The 18,303-nt window shown below is 35.8% G+C and overlaps 1 protein-coding gene across 1 annotated transcript in view; it reads right to left on the bottom strand.

Annotated features, from left to right (window-relative positions):
* Dhc36C (Dynein heavy chain at 36C) overlaps window positions 1-18,303 on the bottom strand; it is a 36,438-nt gene that overhangs the window by 8,586 nt on the left and 9,549 nt on the right. Inside the window, exons 18-59 of the mRNA XM_085189322.1 lie at window positions 18,015-18,241; window positions 17,517-17,661; window positions 17,198-17,326; window positions 16,790-16,952; window positions 16,402-16,517; window positions 15,827-15,986; window positions 15,328-15,464; window positions 14,785-15,015; window positions 14,451-14,616; window positions 14,140-14,285; window positions 13,471-13,596; window positions 13,254-13,376; window positions 12,942-13,102; window positions 12,474-12,645; window positions 12,049-12,231; window positions 11,717-11,848; window positions 11,203-11,424; window positions 10,851-11,048; window positions 10,649-10,772; window positions 10,054-10,229; window positions 9,698-9,849; window positions 9,373-9,520; window positions 8,999-9,211; window positions 8,682-8,854; window positions 8,146-8,287; window positions 7,737-7,850; window positions 7,543-7,653; window positions 7,198-7,386; window positions 6,488-6,717; window positions 5,848-6,073; window positions 5,149-5,331; window positions 4,558-4,783; window positions 4,130-4,275; window positions 3,861-4,056; window positions 3,474-3,544; window positions 3,164-3,321; window positions 2,810-2,963; window positions 2,283-2,416; window positions 1,335-1,608; window positions 1,090-1,231; window positions 608-786; window positions 91-254 (exon numbers count right to left, since the gene is read on the bottom strand). Coding sequence (XP_085045448.1) covers window positions 91-254; window positions 608-786; window positions 1,090-1,231; window positions 1,335-1,608; window positions 2,283-2,416; window positions 2,810-2,963; window positions 3,164-3,321; window positions 3,474-3,544; window positions 3,861-4,056; window positions 4,130-4,275; window positions 4,558-4,783; window positions 5,149-5,331; window positions 5,848-6,073; window positions 6,488-6,717; window positions 7,198-7,386; window positions 7,543-7,653; window positions 7,737-7,850; window positions 8,146-8,287; window positions 8,682-8,854; window positions 8,999-9,211; window positions 9,373-9,520; window positions 9,698-9,849; window positions 10,054-10,229; window positions 10,649-10,772; window positions 10,851-11,048; window positions 11,203-11,424; window positions 11,717-11,848; window positions 12,049-12,231; window positions 12,474-12,645; window positions 12,942-13,102; window positions 13,254-13,376; window positions 13,471-13,596; window positions 14,140-14,285; window positions 14,451-14,616; window positions 14,785-15,015; window positions 15,328-15,464; window positions 15,827-15,986; window positions 16,402-16,517; window positions 16,790-16,952; window positions 17,198-17,326; window positions 17,517-17,661; window positions 18,015-18,241 — 6,962 coding nt within the window. The remainder of the gene's footprint in view (window positions 1-90; window positions 255-607; window positions 787-1,089; window positions 1,232-1,334; window positions 1,609-2,282; window positions 2,417-2,809; window positions 2,964-3,163; window positions 3,322-3,473; window positions 3,545-3,860; window positions 4,057-4,129; window positions 4,276-4,557; window positions 4,784-5,148; window positions 5,332-5,847; window positions 6,074-6,487; window positions 6,718-7,197; window positions 7,387-7,542; window positions 7,654-7,736; window positions 7,851-8,145; window positions 8,288-8,681; window positions 8,855-8,998; window positions 9,212-9,372; window positions 9,521-9,697; window positions 9,850-10,053; window positions 10,230-10,648; window positions 10,773-10,850; window positions 11,049-11,202; window positions 11,425-11,716; window positions 11,849-12,048; window positions 12,232-12,473; window positions 12,646-12,941; window positions 13,103-13,253; window positions 13,377-13,470; window positions 13,597-14,139; window positions 14,286-14,450; window positions 14,617-14,784; window positions 15,016-15,327; window positions 15,465-15,826; window positions 15,987-16,401; window positions 16,518-16,789; window positions 16,953-17,197; window positions 17,327-17,516; window positions 17,662-18,014; window positions 18,242-18,303) is intronic.

Raw genomic sequence — 18,303 nt, 5'->3', positions numbered from 1 at the left:
TGAGTTTAAAGTTGTAAAGGTTAAAAAAGATGTTCTAAATCAAGGTGTGCAATAGCAAGCAGTTAAAATACCTAAATACAAACAACTAACCCATTAAACTCCGCCCAAGCCTGTGGACTGAGGAAGGTGACGGGGTTGGGCGGCACCACGCGTGGCACAGCGCCCGCCAGCAGGAACATTACGTTGGACTGCAGCAGCCGGTCCTCCGCCACCATTATTGTCACCGTGAGGAGTAAGGAAAATACCAATTTATCCTAAAATGTTAGTTTTATATTCAATAAATGTTACGATTGAACATTACAATACTCTCCCTCAATATCTTAACGAATATTATAATGTTCGTCAATAAGATATTCAAAGAGAATTGAGAATTATCATGGTGAGTAATCGACGTTAAGAAGCCATTTTTGTTTATAGATTATTTAATATAACAGCATTTCCAGATAGCTCTCCAGATCAATCTCAAAACTTAGAGTTTATATACGGGCCTAAGACGAGTAAGACGTCAAATTATAATGAGTATTATAAAAAAATATATATTTCAACTAAATGGCGTTTAATATTCATTATTTTGTTAAATATTATTAAAGGTACACAAATAACACACCTTTTCGAATAAGCTCCTACATATATTAGCATATAATGAGTAAGTAAAATGCGTGCGCAGTATGAAAAGTCGCTCTTCGATATCGTCCACTTTCTCCGTGTTGTCGATGCTCGCCGTGAACAAGCCCTCGAACCATCCCAGCGAGTATTGGTACATGGGGTCGATGTGGGCGAGGGATGCTAGTTGATACAAAATAATATTATATTAAGGAAAATTATATAAAATAAATCTAAGAAAATAGTTAATTATATGTATAAGAAAATATGATAATTAAATGAATTTTATTTGGTTAGTCTATCATATAATATTCTCGTTATCCTGTTACATTTACAGAACATTATTTGACATAGAAAAGGCACAGATGAAGATGAGCTTGCAACCTAATTGGTATGTCTGGCTGGCTGTCTCTGTTTTCTGTAGGTATATAAATATTTGTTAGTTTTCCTAATCACCTATTTGAATGTTAACTAACACTTGGTTACCTATTAGGAAAAACAAATTAGTAGAATGTACTGCAATGGGCACGTAGTCGTTTCTGGCTACATCTATCTGTTTTTCAGTAATCATAGCCACTTCTTGTTTTTCTTTGATCTCATTAGCCATATCTTTAGCTGAATTCAAAATCTATCAAAAAAATAAAGTTTAATTAAATTTTGACAAAAAATATAATCCTCCAGTCTTTTTAATTGACTTCATTATAAGCACAACTGTAATAACATAAGTATACCTGAACCGCCTCCTCATCCTCCAGCAAGTGCTCGGACGTGGATAGCACATTGAGAATCTTCCGCTCGATGTCCTGCAGCAGGCGGCGGTGCTCGGCCCCCTGTGTGGTGAGCTCGGCCTTGGCCTGCTGCAGGTCAGGGCGCTCGCGCGCCACCACGCGCGCCAGCAGCTGAGCCTGCAGCCCATCCGCCGCCAGCATAAAGTTCACGAGCGTCACGCGCACGCCCACCTCCGGCAGGTAGTGCGGGTTCGCGAGCTTTGTGCTTATGTAAAGTCTGTAGTGATATGGTAACTTTATATTTTTAATATGTATTCCTCATTAAATTAGCTTTCTAAAAAAATAGTTTTTATCTTGTGAAAAGAAGTTTTAACAAAAACGCAAATATATATTTTTGTTTTGTATGAAAACAATTAATAGTGTACATATAAACTTTTAAAACTTATATAAAGGGAGGAAGCTACCGCGCCACCCTTCACCTTACGGAAATCTTTAATTCTGCTATGTATTAACTAACGCCCAATGTTAATAACCAATCCTAATCCAAAAATTGCTACCATAGATTGAAATAGACAGAGATGGAGGTAGGCATGCAGGTTAGTGATTGGATAGACATGTCGGACAGTACGAGATAGACGTTAACTGGAGATAGGCGATACATTATTAATATTGGGCGTAAATAGATTCAATGTTTTTGATTGAGACATAGGATTTAAACAAATATAATTTCAAAATTATTTTCCTGATCGCCTCCAGCGTGCCTAGTAGCGTGCCTTCTACATATATGCTACTCATAAATATATAACTTATTGATTTATTTAGTATTTCTTTAAAACGTATATTTTTTAAATTACGTATAAATATTTTATTTTATTTGTGTTTTTGTTGTTTATTTAATGTTAAAAATAACTAATAATAAAGCTAACTAATAATATTGTGCTGCAATCTTACTTGAAATCTTTACTATATTCAACTATAGTATCTCCTATCTTGATGCAGAGAGCGCCTCCTTGTCTGAACGTTTGCTGCTGTAGGAGTGGTTCTAACATTGGATCTAATTCCTCTAGCACATTTTCCAATAATACCTACAAATATGAACACATATAAGATTTATAAATACGATAAAAATTCGGCGAAAAGTGGGGAACGGAGTATCTCTTAACACGAGGTTCCCTCTGCCTACTCTGCTGTTTGCGAGATACAGCGTATAGTTGATTTTTTTTTTATAATTACTTAATTAATCGACTTAATATTTGGCCATCGTGGCGCAGTGGGACAGCGTCTGACATATGAAAGATCTATCTCATAGAAATTATTTTCATTTCTCTGCTGTAGTAAGACAAAATTCCACCACTCAACGCGTAATGTACCAAAAATTGGGCATTGCATGGGGAACGAAGTGAGTCTTAAGATTAGGCTCCTTCTCCCTATCTTGCTGTAAAAAGAAAAAATGTGAAGCTGTCTTTTATTTATGATACCGGTTGTCCAAATTGTACAGCATTTTCCAGCACGCGGCCGAGGTCCGCCTGCGTCATTCGTACGACGCTCAAGTTGTTGGGTTTCTCCATGTTCTTGACCCAGCGGTTGGCTTGACCCTGAGGGTCGATCATAAGTGGCCAGCGGCGAGCCGTCCTGGAGGAAAAATCGAAGGTATATTAGTATTTTATTAGTTTGATATATTTTTACACCTTTTCTTTATAAACATACAAGCCTGCTTTCTTTCTTTTAATAGCCATAGCCCAATAGTAGATTAGGTAACCATATGAATTAATAAAAAAATAGAAATCTCCTATAAGACGTACCACGTGACAAAAATTATACCAGGCACTTACATAATAATAATAGCACTCTCAACACTGAAGTCATCAGCGGGCAAGCCGTCGATGTTCCACTGCTGGATGGTAACGGGCTCCCCGAGAGATATAATTAGGCTGTAGTCGAGAGTGCACACGATACCACAGTCGTGACAGGCTAGGGCCCACTTCTTGACCTATGTAAATAATTGTAAAAGATACAAGGGATTTTATTAAACGTATTCTATTCTGTAAACAACATTTTGATAAGTTATTTTATTTTATATCTTCCACTGTTTAATTAATTGTTCTATACAAATTATACTCAAAGTGAAAAAATATAAGTTACCTGTTCATTCCTAAACGTAGCTGTGAATGGTCCTAGATAGGCTATGATGCCAGCAGCGATTAATATGTCACCTATAACGTTTTAAATATACAAATTTCAAGTATTATAGCCTTTGTATAAATTAACGTCGTCGTCGTCGTTGCCTAGCAATGAAGGCAGGCTGTTTTGATGATGATGATACTGACAAATTAATGCCATTATTGTGGAATTTTAATATGCTTAACTACATTCGATAGCTTTGACTTCAAATTTATTTTATGGGAATGATTCGTAATATGTATATTGCTTTTCTGCAGTAGGTGTAATCCAAATGAGATTTAGTATTAGTATCCGTCAGTAAGCTGCCACTCAGTAAGTATATACTGAGTGGCAGCTTCAATAACTTACCAGTAAGCGAATTGTAAGTTTCGCGCAATGATTTTGCTATCATGGTCCATCTGGTCTTCTCTCCGCCTAAACCTGATATTAGCATCTCTGCTCGTTTCAATTTATTACTGCAGTCCATTACTTCGTCATCCAAAAGTTTTTGCTGACGGTTTTGTTCTGATAGAGCTTCTTCTAGGCGACCTAGTTTCTCTTGAACCTAAAAAGGGAACCACTCTAAAATTATAATATTATATTTATTTTAAAAAGTAGGTAGTTGTTCAAAATGTAACCTCTTTCAATTGCGCCTGCTTGACAGCGAGCGCGGCCATGGCCTTGTCGTAGACGGCCTGCGCCGCCGCAAGCCGTTGCTTCTTCGGCGCTACCACCTTGGCCACTTTGTCGTATTTCGTCATCGCTATTACCCACTTGCACATGCCTAGATTTATTTAAAATGTAATATGTTGATTATTGTCCCTTAAGTTGATATTTTTAGCTTCAGGTTTTATCTATATATAATAATTTTGTACTTTAATAATTCGCAATTCTTATACTATGAGTGAATATGTACATAATTATATATATGTGTAAATAGGTGTTAAGGTGTTAAAAAGATATTAGATATTTGTCAAAATATAAACAATGTGTTGTTAAGATTTGCTTGGCGCAACTCATAGCCGCGTAATCAATCATGTCATTTAACAAAAACATCTGAAGTAACCTTCAGCGGCTACAGAGACAGCTCTAATCTTCTCTGGCACGAAGCCGTCGTCCTGCATCACGGTGTTCATCAACTTCTTCATAACCGGCGGCGGGATGTTGTCCTTGTCGTAGTTCTGTAGCGACTCGAGGAACTTTATGTCGTTAAGTATCTTCTTGGAGGGACCCCAGAAGTCTTCTATTGTTCCCACTCCGGACGGGTTCGGTATTTTATCTGGTTTAACTTCCTATAAAGTCAGGGTTATTTAGCATATATCATATAAAAATCTATAATAGTATGTAAAAAAAATGAAAATCAGCCCTTCTGTATTCAGAGGGAACCTAGATGTTAAGACACTCCGTAATGTTTAATGAAAGTATCACTTACCGGATCATCCTATGAATGCAATATAAAAATAATATATTAAATATTGTTAATAATGTTAGATTATAATATATTTTCTGCCAAATTGTATTAATTAAAAATAAATATTCGTTTTAAGAACTAACTCTCTCTTCATAAATTAATTTAAATAAATTCGATTTAATTTTTATCTTCATTTACTTACACAAACTATATATTTTTCAAACTATATATTTAAATTCCACTTACCTTCAAAATACAAATAGCCTCCATGACAAGTTTGATGCCTCTGGGGGGACTCTTCATGGTCTTGATAAAGGTGATGTCCTGCGGCGTGAGCGTGTCGAGCGCCGCCAGCGCCGCGTTCAGAATCGGCATCGCCTCGGCCAGGTCCGCGTCGCACTCGTCCTTGATGCCTTGAGCTTCTTGCGCCTAATATATAATAAATAAACATCACATTAATAGAAATAATATACGATCTATTTTTGAGGTTCACGCTGTATAAATATATGCGGGTAGACAGAAGGAACTAGTGTTGAGAATTACGACACACCGTTCCCACACACCAGCCAATTTTCGAGATATAGTGTGTTGAACGTGACGTTTTATTTTGATACGAGGGATAGGAAGTGAAAATAATTGATACCCCCGAGTGGAAATCAAACCCACAACTATCGAATTTACAGGTTAATCACTGTCTGGTACTGTATCACTATGCCAAGACAGCCTCACACATTTTTTTCGTCGAAGCTATCGTAGCGTAGTGGGGCAACTTCTGACTGTAAACCCAGTTTTCATGGGTGCAATTCTTAAAATCTTTCATTTCTCAATTAAACTTGAGTTATATAAAAATCAATATAAAGCGCCATGCAACCCGAAATATTTCGTTTTTATTTAATTCCCGAAAAGTAGTCAGTTTTCTTATAGTTTGATTCGATGCTATCTTACCTGTTCCGCAGCAGCTGCCTGATCGACTAACACTTCAGCTTCAACGAGGGCCACTCCCTCTTTCTCCTTCTCGACTTTAGCGGTAGTCTCGGCCACAGCTGCGGCCCCCGCGGCCAGCTTGGGCTGCAGCACCTCCAGCGCCTCCTGGAGGGCCGCCACCGACTTGGACGCGATGGCGAGCTGGTCGAGACCGGTGATGTACCGCTTTTCACCAGTTAACAGCTCTCTGAATATATAATGCTAGCGTTGATTTTAGAATGTAAAAAAAGAATCTGTTTTTTTATATAAAACAATGCGAGTCGGGCTCACCCACAGAGAGTTCCCTACAAAAATTGGAAGTCTCGTGCTTCTGAATTTCAAATTTAGCTTAGCTAGAGCCCTTGCATCCGATACCTCACCTGAGCTAGTACTTAATAAGTATATTATTTAATTATATAAAACCGTGGATCTAATTATATGATTTGAATTTCAACTCGATATCTCCAAGCGTTCCTGATATAAATGCTCTTGACAGACAGACAGACAGACGGACGGACAACAAATTGACCTGTATAAGAGGTTCCTTTTTTCCTTAAAAGGTACGGAACCCTAAAAAGATATATTTTACTTTAACGTCACTGGAAAAACGTCATTTACTCACGTTCGTTTCTTCCCTAAGAGCGATTTGAACATATTGATGAGTTCCAAATACGCAGTTGGTGTGACGTAGTTATATCGCTTCAATCGAAGCAGAAACTGTTTGGTCAGCTCCTGCGTGTCGGTGTGGAACATTTGGCACAGTTTGATGGCCGTGTCTCTCTCGAGCTCGGTCAATTCTATGTCTTTTAAAAACCGAGTTGCGACCGCGAGTAGAGCGTCTGGTGGCCATTCCTGTTATTGTTATATAGATATGTATTTTACACAATAAAAACAAAATATATGTACATTACAAAAGATTATGGAGAGATTACTGAAAACGGGGGAACGAAAGTGTTTTAATGGGATATGGAGTATTTTAGCACTAGGTTCCCAGGTTCCCTCTGCCTACTCAATTGTGTGCGGGATACAGCGTGAGGATAAAAAAAACAAAAAAAATATAGAGTTTCTTGTCGGTCGCTGTGGGTTCAATTCCCTATCGGGGAAATGAATTATTTTCATTTCTCCGCTATGGTAACAAACAAGACAAAGCACTGCGTTTATTCTGGCTATCAACACGCAATGTCTCGAAAATTGAACAAAAAATAGGGAACGTTCAACACTAGTTTCCCTCCGTTCATCCTATTATAAACGGGATAGAGCGTGAAATTTTATAAAAAGTATACATAATAAGTAGTTATTTTTCTAGATACATGCATAGAATACAAAATGAACCTGAAACCAATCAATAGTGCAGCAATTCACAAGCGATGGGAACTTTCGTATGCGAGTACGAAGCGACGTGCCGGCGGGGGACATCGCCAACACTATGTGCAGCTGATCGCGCACTATGGACACGAAGTACGCGTACAGGGCGGTCGGGCTGCCGTCTGTTTGTAGGGATTTGTCGCGTTGACGATCAATCTGGTGATATTATACAATTATGTGTTCCGTATATAAATGAAAAAACACACAAAAAAATATAAAACAAACAAATACACTTAAATCTATCTATCAAATGAAAAGTAAGAGGGAAACATACCAATTAGAAAGAATAGTTTAGGTCATAGCTAAACTTACCACACGCATTTTCTCACAAAGTTCTGCTTTCTCGTCAGCAACGAAAATATTTGGTACTTCCCCTGAATTAAGCATGTTATTTACATCTTCTAGAAAGCCCTCTTCTTTTATCTGGATTTTAAATACGTGAGCAAATATATTAAAAAATATTTTATTTAATTTACAACATTTATTGCTATAAAAAAAATACTTACTTGTGATTCTATAAACAAGAACACCATATGTAAATCAGGAGTACTCGACTTTCTTAATAATGTTTTCAAATCTTCACGCCATTCTGTTTTCCCGTATGTTCTGCTCATTTCAACCTGTTTTAAAACAAAATCATTTCGATTTCTAAACGAATGTTCCGGTTTAACACTAAGTATTATATTAATATAAATACCGTCAATTTAAATTCCAAAACACAAAGAAATATAAATAAGAAATAAAAGTTTTGTTTATCACCATTTACAGATTTAGATATACAGGTTAGCTATGAAGTTGTGATTTTTTTTAGGATGCCACTGTTCCCATCTAGATCAGTATAATAGTAGCATACAGTATCCACCTTTCATTATTGGTAAATAGTATGGTAGTATGAATATTGTGGATATATCTAACCTGGAACAGATCATACTCATTGATGTGAGCAGCGAGTCTGGTGAGCGACTGCCTGCCGGAGCCGCCGAGTCCCACCAGCAGCGCGTGCGATCGGGGCTGCGTCAGCACGCGGCACACACGCGACACGTGCTCTATTGCGAATCTAATATACGAATGTTATGTTAATGAGAATGTTGAGCTTATGTATGATACACTTTTAGAAGTAAAAAAGTCAGTTTTACAATATTATGTATCTTATTTTTTTTCACATATAGTAGGATAGGTAGAGGAAACCCAGTGGGAAGATACTCCGTTCCCTAAGCATCGTCTGATTTCTGCAATATTGGTTGTTGATAAGCGGAACTCAACGCCAGGCACCATCCTATTACTAGAGCTAAGAAATGAAATAATTCATTGAACCGAGTGGACCACCACCGTGCCACAATCGCATAATCGATAGTCTTAATACAGGTTAAATACAAAGTTAATACAATTTAAAAAACTATACTATAATAAATTGTACATATAATAATAAAAAATAATTGCACATAGATCACCTGAATAACACAAGGTTCATTGGTTTCTTCGACATATTGTTGAACTCCACGAGATAAGCATCTACTGTAGAATTTAAATGTTCCATATTCACGGTTTCCATATAGAAGCGAGTGTCGACTTTTGGATTAGCGAAGTCACAATATATCAAGTTGCGTAGATGTAAGTCAGTAATCTAAAATCATAAGTTAAAAATTTGCTTGCGTAAAATATAAACATACAAACAACTATTAACATGACTATAACTTACAATTTCAAAAATAAATAAATAAAATGTAAAAATATAGAAGAGACAAATTTCTAATATAAATTGATCTACCATATCATTAGGTCCCTCCAGCAACCTGCCAAGTAATTTGTCAAACTCATCATTCAAATGTAAATGCGTGGCCTCTCTCAGACATTTAACCAGCCAATGGCGGTCTCCATCTTCCGTCAGGCGGTCAGAGAACACTCGCAAACACTCGTGGACCCATAGTCTTTTGATGGACTGTAAGTCTGGTGTTACTTCTGGTACAGACAGCAGGACGCCCTGATAAAAATTTTAATACGCTTTTGTATTAAAATAAATAAATAAATACATTCAAGAAATACAAATTTCTCACCATTGGTAAGCGTTATAATTTATTATTAACCAAATAAAAGGAAACAATAAATAGAAAACATTGAAGTCAAATTTAATATAACACGTACCAATATAACTTTAGAGAAATCACGTAAATTGAACGTGTAATGCGACTTCGACGGCGTTGGCAATAAGTTCAACCTACACTGTTTGTACACTTCCAATGTCGCTGATACTATCTCATCAATACAAGGATCGAATTCCTTTGAAAATCCTCTGTAACAATTGTGTAAAAGCATATATCAAGTTTTTTTTATTATAAACAAAATCAACGATATTAGATCTTTAAATTAGATCTTTGGAATGTAAACTCGTATAATTTCTAAAGTTTATTTCTAACACATAAATTATTTTTTGAAATTTAATTGTAATTTTTTATACACTTGTATTTACCTTGTATCTAAATGCCAGAGCATTATTCTGCCGAAAATAACTTTAAGAGTCTCATCATCGAATTCATCTATGCAAAAGAACGTGAAGTGTCGTGAAAAACGTGGGGTAACAAGTTTGGCGCCCGGCGTGGGCTTACCCATTGCACACATAAACTAGAAAACAAAAGAATATTATAATTATTTTGAGAACCATTACAAAAACCACTCAATATATATATATATATTTATTTATTTTGCTAACATATATCGATATTAAATATGCGTACATATTCAATAATATATGAAAAACTTCCCAATTTTTATTATTCACAAACACACAACAGCACAGCAGAGTAAAATTTAAAACACATATCAAACCTGTACATCAATGAGATGCATAGCCACATTGGTCTTCCTGTCGTACCAGAGGCCGAGGTCGATGCCCTGCCGCAGCACCTCGATGGGTGGCTGCGCGCCGTACGTCTCCGCCTGCGGCATGCTCACGTCGTCCACGAACACCACGCAGTGGCAGCCGATGGGCGGACCGAACACGCCTGCCGAATGTTTCTATTATTGGAGACTGTATTTACGTGTCATGAAAGCAAGTTTGTATATGTACAAACGGCGTGTTTGTATGTGTCCACACATATGATATGACATCCACATATGTGATAACACATCCATATTTGATTGTACATCCACACAAGTTGTCATCACGTTGAATTTGTTGTCATCACGTTACGTTGACGGATACATTTAAATTTACACTAATTGATCATTATATCACTTAAATGATCATATCAAGTACTTTACACGGGATGAACTTGACAGACAGAGAGAAAATTGTACTAAAATACTTCTTTCTACACTTTCAATATATTTAAGCTTAATAAAAGAAAGATATGGCTGAAAGAAAGGTAACAAGTGAAAACAACACAAAGATATAATAAAAAGATATCTTTAATAATATAACCTTTTCTCCTTTTATCCAATTTGCCCATAATTATATCCTGTGTTTGATTACAATTAGTTTGTGCTGAGAATGCCATTATGAGAGCTTTGTATACTTTTGTGTCAACTCTTTTCACTAGATAGTCCTGTAAGAAAAAAATATCATATACAAAAAAAGTTCATTTAGAGTAACTGTAACTTCTCATTTTTTAAAATATATTTACAATAATGTAAGAAGATTTCCCAGTTCCCGTAGGTCCCACCATCATAACAGCTTTATGGTGTGTCACCAGCAATTTAAAAAGCGCTAGATATCGTACACTGTCTAAGGTAGTGACTAATATTTGGTTAGGAGGCGTGTCTCTACTTATTGGCGGAGCTGCTACTACGTCATCGTACCATGGCTTCCATTTGCCTTTACCCTGAAAAGAGTTTAATATAGACCAAAATTTTTTTACTTAACTTTTCAGTAATATTAATACTTTATTCTGTGTTATAATTTTTAAATGATTCTAATAAGTTAATTAATAGTAATAACTAAACATATAAATTAAAAATGCAATATGCAGATATTACCTCTTTAATAAATCTGTAGTCGTAGACACTTCCTTCTTTGGGTATTGTAAATATGTATTGTTTTTCTGGTTTGCCAATTTCTTTCGGGTAATTTAATGCCTCTAGTACTTTTGGAGGGAATTCTTTTTCTAATAAGCCTCGGAATAGCATGTCGAACTTAAATCGACCGTTACTTTCTAGAGTAGCTCCAATCGACCATATCGTTGAAAAGAAAAATACGCCCTGTTGCAAAATTGTTGCAAAAAATAGAATTTGCTAAGATTGCTATCAACATTTTTTTTTTCTTTTTTATCATCTTATAACTAAATGAGATATTAAAAATTATGCAATTTTTCTCGCTTTTGTCCTGTTACCCGAGCAAGGAGATGAGAATAATTAATACCTTCAAATGACAATTGTCCCCAATCGTCGCGTTCATAGCGGGACACTATACCACTGCTCTACGACGACTTTTAAAAAAAATAACATACAAGCATAAATACTAATTACACTAAAAATGTATTTTAAATGTTACCTCAAGTTGTGCTCTTATGTCGAGATCCGATAACTGCTCTACATATTTTTCATCATAAAAATCATCCATGAAGGTGTCGAAAAGGTTCATGCATCCTTTTACCAAATTAGTGCGCGATGTAATGTACATTTGCTGGAAGCAGTAGCAAAGTTATTAAATATTAGTATTTTGAAATTTTATATATCAATATAAAAATTGGAACTCGAGTAGTATAATAACCATTTTATAAAATAAGTGCGTAATTGGACCAATTGCTCAATTCACTATTTTAATTGTTAAGGGCGTTTAGAATTACAAAAAAAAATGTTATGAATATTTTCTAAACCAAATACCTTCACTTGTCCAGACAGCTCCACTAGCCAAAGCAAAGGTGACACAAAGCGGTAGTACAATATTCTAATGTAACTTCGGTTAAAGCCGTGAAGTGTTGATGGCAGAGTGTTCAGCCACGACTCTAGGAGACATTTCCAACCGAGACCTTTTGGCTCTAAATATATCATTCCACAACGAGACACCTGTATAAATTAATAATTTATCATCTGCCTATATAAATGTGTATAATAATTTAAAAATTCTTTTCAATATAAACATTGGCTCGAGTACGATTTAAACCTACAATCTCTTCAATAAATAAATGAATAAATATCTCTTAAGTAAATGAACGCATACAGCAGGGTAGGCAGAGGGAACCTAATACTAAGACACTCCGTTCCCCACGTCATGTCAAAAAAAAACATTATTCATAATATAGGTTTACCGTGGCTGGCGATGCTGCTTCAAGGTCCATTGGCTCAAAGATAAGATTCGTAGTAGGCGCAAGCTGGATGATCTCTCCGCTCATCAGACACAACTTCTTGTTATCATCTAATACTGTGTTTAAGTTTTCTATCCAAATTGCATCCACAGGTCCGTCAAACACGAGCCACTTTCTATTAAAATTATAAAATAATATCAGTTCTACGCTGTATCCCGCACACAGCAGGGCAAGGCAGCAATTTCTCTATACTTATACAGGCTTAGAATGTAAACCGATTAAATCGCTTTTTTGTTTTTTCGTTACGAAATTGACCTTTATTTTATTTCATACAGTAGAGAATTGAAAATTCTTTGTGCTTCTGTGCACATATACACAATTTCTTGTCTTTTTTGATAATTTGCTTAATATAATGTTTGCAGGTTTACACTCTAAGCTGACGATATGATACTATTAAAAAGCACAAATTACCTATTATCATTAGTGGAAACAGCAAACGCTCTGTAACTGACGGCGAGGATACCATCGGACCACTCGTGCGACACCGGGTCGAACTGACCATACAATTGTCCCATTGTTATTGATTTTGGGTTTATCACCGTCCACTCTACCGGATTTTCGTCCATCAAACCCTAAAAATAATAAATTAATAATAAACTATTTAATATACATATGAAATAAATATGATAATTCTATATAACATCAATATTTCGAATACCTATATTAGATTTTTTAGAGGTATACAATAGCATCTCCTAAAAATATTAAAAATGAAAAAAATACCTTTTCTGAAACTAATCCCAAGGCATGTCCGAGAGCGTGGTAGCATTTGGTTTTCCCAGAAAACGGGAAACCAACCAACATAAGACCATGCCGAACTAGAATCATTTCATACAACTGCAAAACCTGTATACAGATAATTGTATGTTAGAGATATTTAAGCAAAAAAACACGAATTTTAAGATTATAAGATGTCGACAGCAAGAAATAGAATACAAACCTTTTCAATGAAAAATTCATTGGGCTGCAAATTTAGTGGCACGCACACTTCTTTGAGACAGGAGACGAGGTGTGGCAGTCCCGGCTGTGGTAATGGCAGTCCCGGGAACAAGTCCCCGATTATACCCTAAAACAAAAAAGTATAACTAGCTTCACAGCATCACGCTTTGGCCTTACTAGCAGGGTAACCTGACAGAGGTAACCGTATGTTAAGACACTCTCTTTGTCACTTAATTTCCGAAACATAACGTGTTGAGTGGCGAAATACACGCGTAGTCCACCAGAGCGAAGAAAAATGTATCATCCCTCCGAGTAAATCGGACCCTTAGCCATCGTATTAGCAGTCAGACTTTTTTCTTATACGACAGCCTTTAAAAACTTTATAGAATTTTCATATATTATAAAATTTATGTGTATAAGCAAGTATAAAATTTTACACAGCCATAAAGATGAGTACAAATTAATTCTTGACGAAACTGGCTATAAGATTTCGCAACGTAGAAAATCGATGAAGTGAGAGTCTAGCCACGCATTAAGAAACTAATAACGGTATCAAGCTGAAATTAAAGGCGACTTGAGATAATTGGTCTCGATAGACAGGATTGGCTTTCAAGGTGCGGAACCTTCAAAAAGGAAAAGAAAAAGGCCACACCACTCTGTTAAAGTTTACCATAAAGAGTGGGACGTCGTGTTCGAGGAACTTGGGCAGGTTGACGTCCTTGATGGACCGCAGCAGGATGACGTCCTCCACCTCGTCGGGGTAGCGCAGCTTGAGCGCGCCCGCCGCGCGCAGCACAGACTTCACCGCGCGCATTCCTAATATATTCAATCATATCAAACTTGATGCAGATAGAAATAAAAATAGTTCGTAAAATATATTATCTATTTGTATATAGTGATCTTCTGACAATACTGACAAATATACTATGCACAAAATAATATTTTCATAAATAATCATAATCAATGCTGTACAAACAATACCATAATCATAATGGCTCTGCGACGACAGCTGCTCGGAGCAGAGTTTGTACGTGGCGACAATCTTTACCGCAAGAGGTTTAGCGTTCAAGTATCCGAACGCGTACAATTCGATCTCAGATATAAGCACGTAATCTGGCACCATCATTGCCACTGACCGGAAAAGTGCCTGAAATTATCATAGCTGATTGGAACATATTATATATTAAGTCAACAATATTTTTAATAAAAAAACAAAAAAAGATTATATTTTACGGGGGGCAAAGAGGCAAAGATAGTCTGTATAGAGACTACATAATCAATATCTTAATAATATTTCGTCCAATATTCTTCTTACCTTCAAGTTATCCGGTAATTCAGATCGTCCAGCATAACCAGGATTCATAGTTATGAAAACGGCGCAAGATTTATCCAAATGTAACATAGTTCCTTCAAACAATAGTTCCGTTGCTCCAGAATTAATTCCTCGCTGGATGGACAATATTTGTTGTGCGACCACCGACAGCACTTCTAGGTCAATTCTGTTAAACTCGTCGAAGCAAGACCAGGCACCGCAGGATGCTAGACCCTAGATCACACTTCTTTTTAGTTTCAAGCCGTATCTTACATATAGCGGAGTAGACAGAGATGATCTAGTGTTAAAACACTCAGTTCCCCATTTTCCGTCCACATTTTGAGGCATAACATGTAGAGTGGTGGAACTCAACGCCGCGTTTTATTTTCTTACCAGAGAGAGGAAACTACTTACTTCACTCGGAAAATAATCATATAGTATATTTAGATTATTAAAATATTCTTTAATTATTTCCCAAAAAAAAGTTTTATTGGGCGACAATGCCAACCGATTATCTCTAGGTAAATTATATCTTAAATAACGAACCTTAAAGAATTTTCCGAGGGCAAGATAATCAAGGCCATCAGAACAGTTGAAAACAACGCATTGTTTGGCCACAGCTTTTGCCAAATCTTTTGTTGTCTCCGTTTTGCCCGTACCCGCTGGACCTTCCGGAGCTCCACCTATTTTTTGTCAGTTTAATATCATCAAACTATAATCAGTTCAGTCATGAGTGAGACACTTTAATATTAATAAACTTATATTATTTAAATTCAAAAATTATTTTAAACCTTGTATTTACATTGTTCGAATTTTGGAAACTATACGGCAAACGCACCAACACCATTAAACATTAAGATTTAATTCCACATAATTAAACCAATTATTCGCCAAATAATCATAAAAAATATACAAATTTATCCTATAATACTACAAAGATAATCAAAAATAATCATGTAATCATATTTTAAGACAGGAAAGCTAATTTAAATGAAATCTCAAGAAATTACTAAAAATAAATTTTAAAAACCCCTTAAAAAATTACCTAAATTGAGATGTAAAGCACCAAACAGCGTGCGGAAGCAACGATCGGTGAGCGGCGTGACGACAAGGCGACCGGTGTTGCCGAGGTACTCGTAGCCGTACATCAGCTGAGAGTTTATCATTCTGGTTGCTATTTGCCAAGTGTTGTCTTCTTCTTGCAACTTAAAGTAAGTGAAGTAAACATTGTTATATTAAAAACGCAAATTATCTTAGCACTGATACATATATCTGACAGCGTAATGGTTTGGTATTATCGAGTTTACGGCCCAGGATGTGTTGGGAGATGAAATCTAGTTAGATTCGTCTTGACTTATTCTGTACCTTTTTCTTGGAGACGAGCATTTATAGATAGAATTGGGAGATGGTTGATGGAATTATAAGGGAGTTTTTCATTTTTAAGCAAATAATTAATTCTAAGCAAATTTAATTGACAAACTGTGTCATTGACATAAGTAAATAGTTAAACCTGACATCCATCGTTATATATATTAAAATATTTTATATGATTTATCAACAAAATGTCTTTTTCTCTTTGTTTATTTCTTGGTTATTTAAAAAGGTAGTAATACAACTTACTTCCCAATAGTATCGAATCTGTGACAGCCAGTTAAAGTCGTTGTCTAAACGCACGTTGAAATCTATCAGCTCCATGAGAACATCGCGCGCGTGAACATCTAATACTACCAATGCTCCTGTTCAAATATAAACTGTTTAGACCAAATGAGCCTGAATTTGAAATTATACAAAATGGCTACATTTAAAAATAATTTATATTTGGTGCATGTGAGAAGGGATTTGAACAAAATATATTCATAACATTAACACACATTCCATTTGTAATATAAACTTGTTTCTTTATTGTTTTTTTTCATAATTTACATAAACAACTCGAGTTCAACTATTTATTTTTTTTATACAAAGGTCAAAAATTTCAATGCTGATTAATAATTATAAAGTTTATTACCAAGCGTAATTCTATTTTGCAAGCTCAGCTCCCCTCGCACCAGATCAACTATCTTAGATATCTGAAAGTTACACTTGTCCCAGTACGCTCTCATCGCCGCTATACTTTTGTGGATTGCCTCCGTCACTTCCGACGTCCAAAACGTCATCGCTATACATTGAACCTAATATTTAAAAATAAAATAAAAATAATATGAATAAATTATTGTAGTATTTTATTAATACTGCAACGTTATGAATTTTCTTAATCGAACCTACAATTATCATGCTCATATTCAGACAGTGGGACAGCCCACTGAGTCACGATATCTTTATTAATATTTTTTAATGTGTATTTTTAATTTACATTTAAAAATGTAAAACATGTATATCATATAGTAACAGTAATATAGAAATGTATTGGGCATACGGTTTGTCCGGGCCACACGAGCACCCAGGCGTCGCGGGCGCGCTGCGTGTAGTCGTCGTAGGAGAGCGCCACCACGTGGTGCACCGACGCCTTCATTGCCTTTTCCAGCTCGAGCAGCCATTTCTCCACCTTTTGTTTTTCTCACTTATTATAATAGCAAAATATATTTTCATATTTCATATATAGAAGGATATATCGCATATAGGACTTGTGGTGGCTTGGTCACCGCCATATACATGCTTGGTATAGTTTGTTTTTCTATATGTTGTTTAAAAAATAATAAAATAATAAATAATATAACAACTGAATATAATATTACTTGTCCTCTAGCAGCGGCCGTATTTATAGTAAGCGTGAGCTCTACGACCTCCCCCTCTGAGGAGCGCATGTGAGTGACCACCAGATCCTCTGTGAAATTGAGCTTAGCGATACCCTCGAAACACTTCTTAAGATGCGGTTGTACTCTGTGGGAATAATATAATAGATAAAATTAATAAAATAAATTAATAAAATTTAAAAAAAAAATATTTTAAAAATGCAATAAAGAATATTGTAAAATATTGACGACTACCATAAAAAGTGTAGCATTTAATAAAGTACAAACTCCACTTAGCACTACTAGATATAACAATTATCAAATTCAATGTGACAAACATAAATATTTTTTTCCTTAGTTTAATTATAATGAACATTTTGTTATTTTTCTATTACATACAGTATTTACCTTTTAAAATAATATAATCAATGTAGTGAACTCGATGTAATTTTTACGTGTTATTATATTTTATCTGTTGCCAGCAATAAAAAAAAAGCATACCGCATAGGATCCTTTGTCTCCGACAGTATTTCCAGCAGTTCATCGTTGGATAAGAAGAAGAAGCGCGGGAAGTAAAGTCGTTTCTTCTCAAGATACGCGTTCAGACCGCGCTGTACCAACTCCAAAAGATTGTTGGACTTGCGGAGACGATCTAACATCTTCTCGATCGTGATGACGTCTAACACCCGCGGCTCAGCGGACGCTGCCTTCATTATCTCACGCCACATCTTATGTGCAAATGAAAATTATTTAATATATTAATTTCAATACGTAAAAGATCAAACGGCGA

This window comes from Heliconius melpomene, chromosome 1, assembly GCF_056956725.1.
Source record: "Heliconius melpomene rosina isolate 202511_hmr_F chromosome 1, ASM5695672v1, whole genome shotgun sequence".
Lineage (NCBI taxonomy): Eukaryota > Metazoa > Arthropoda > Insecta > Lepidoptera > Nymphalidae > Heliconius > Heliconius melpomene.
This window is presented reverse-complemented; position numbering and strand designations above follow the sequence as displayed.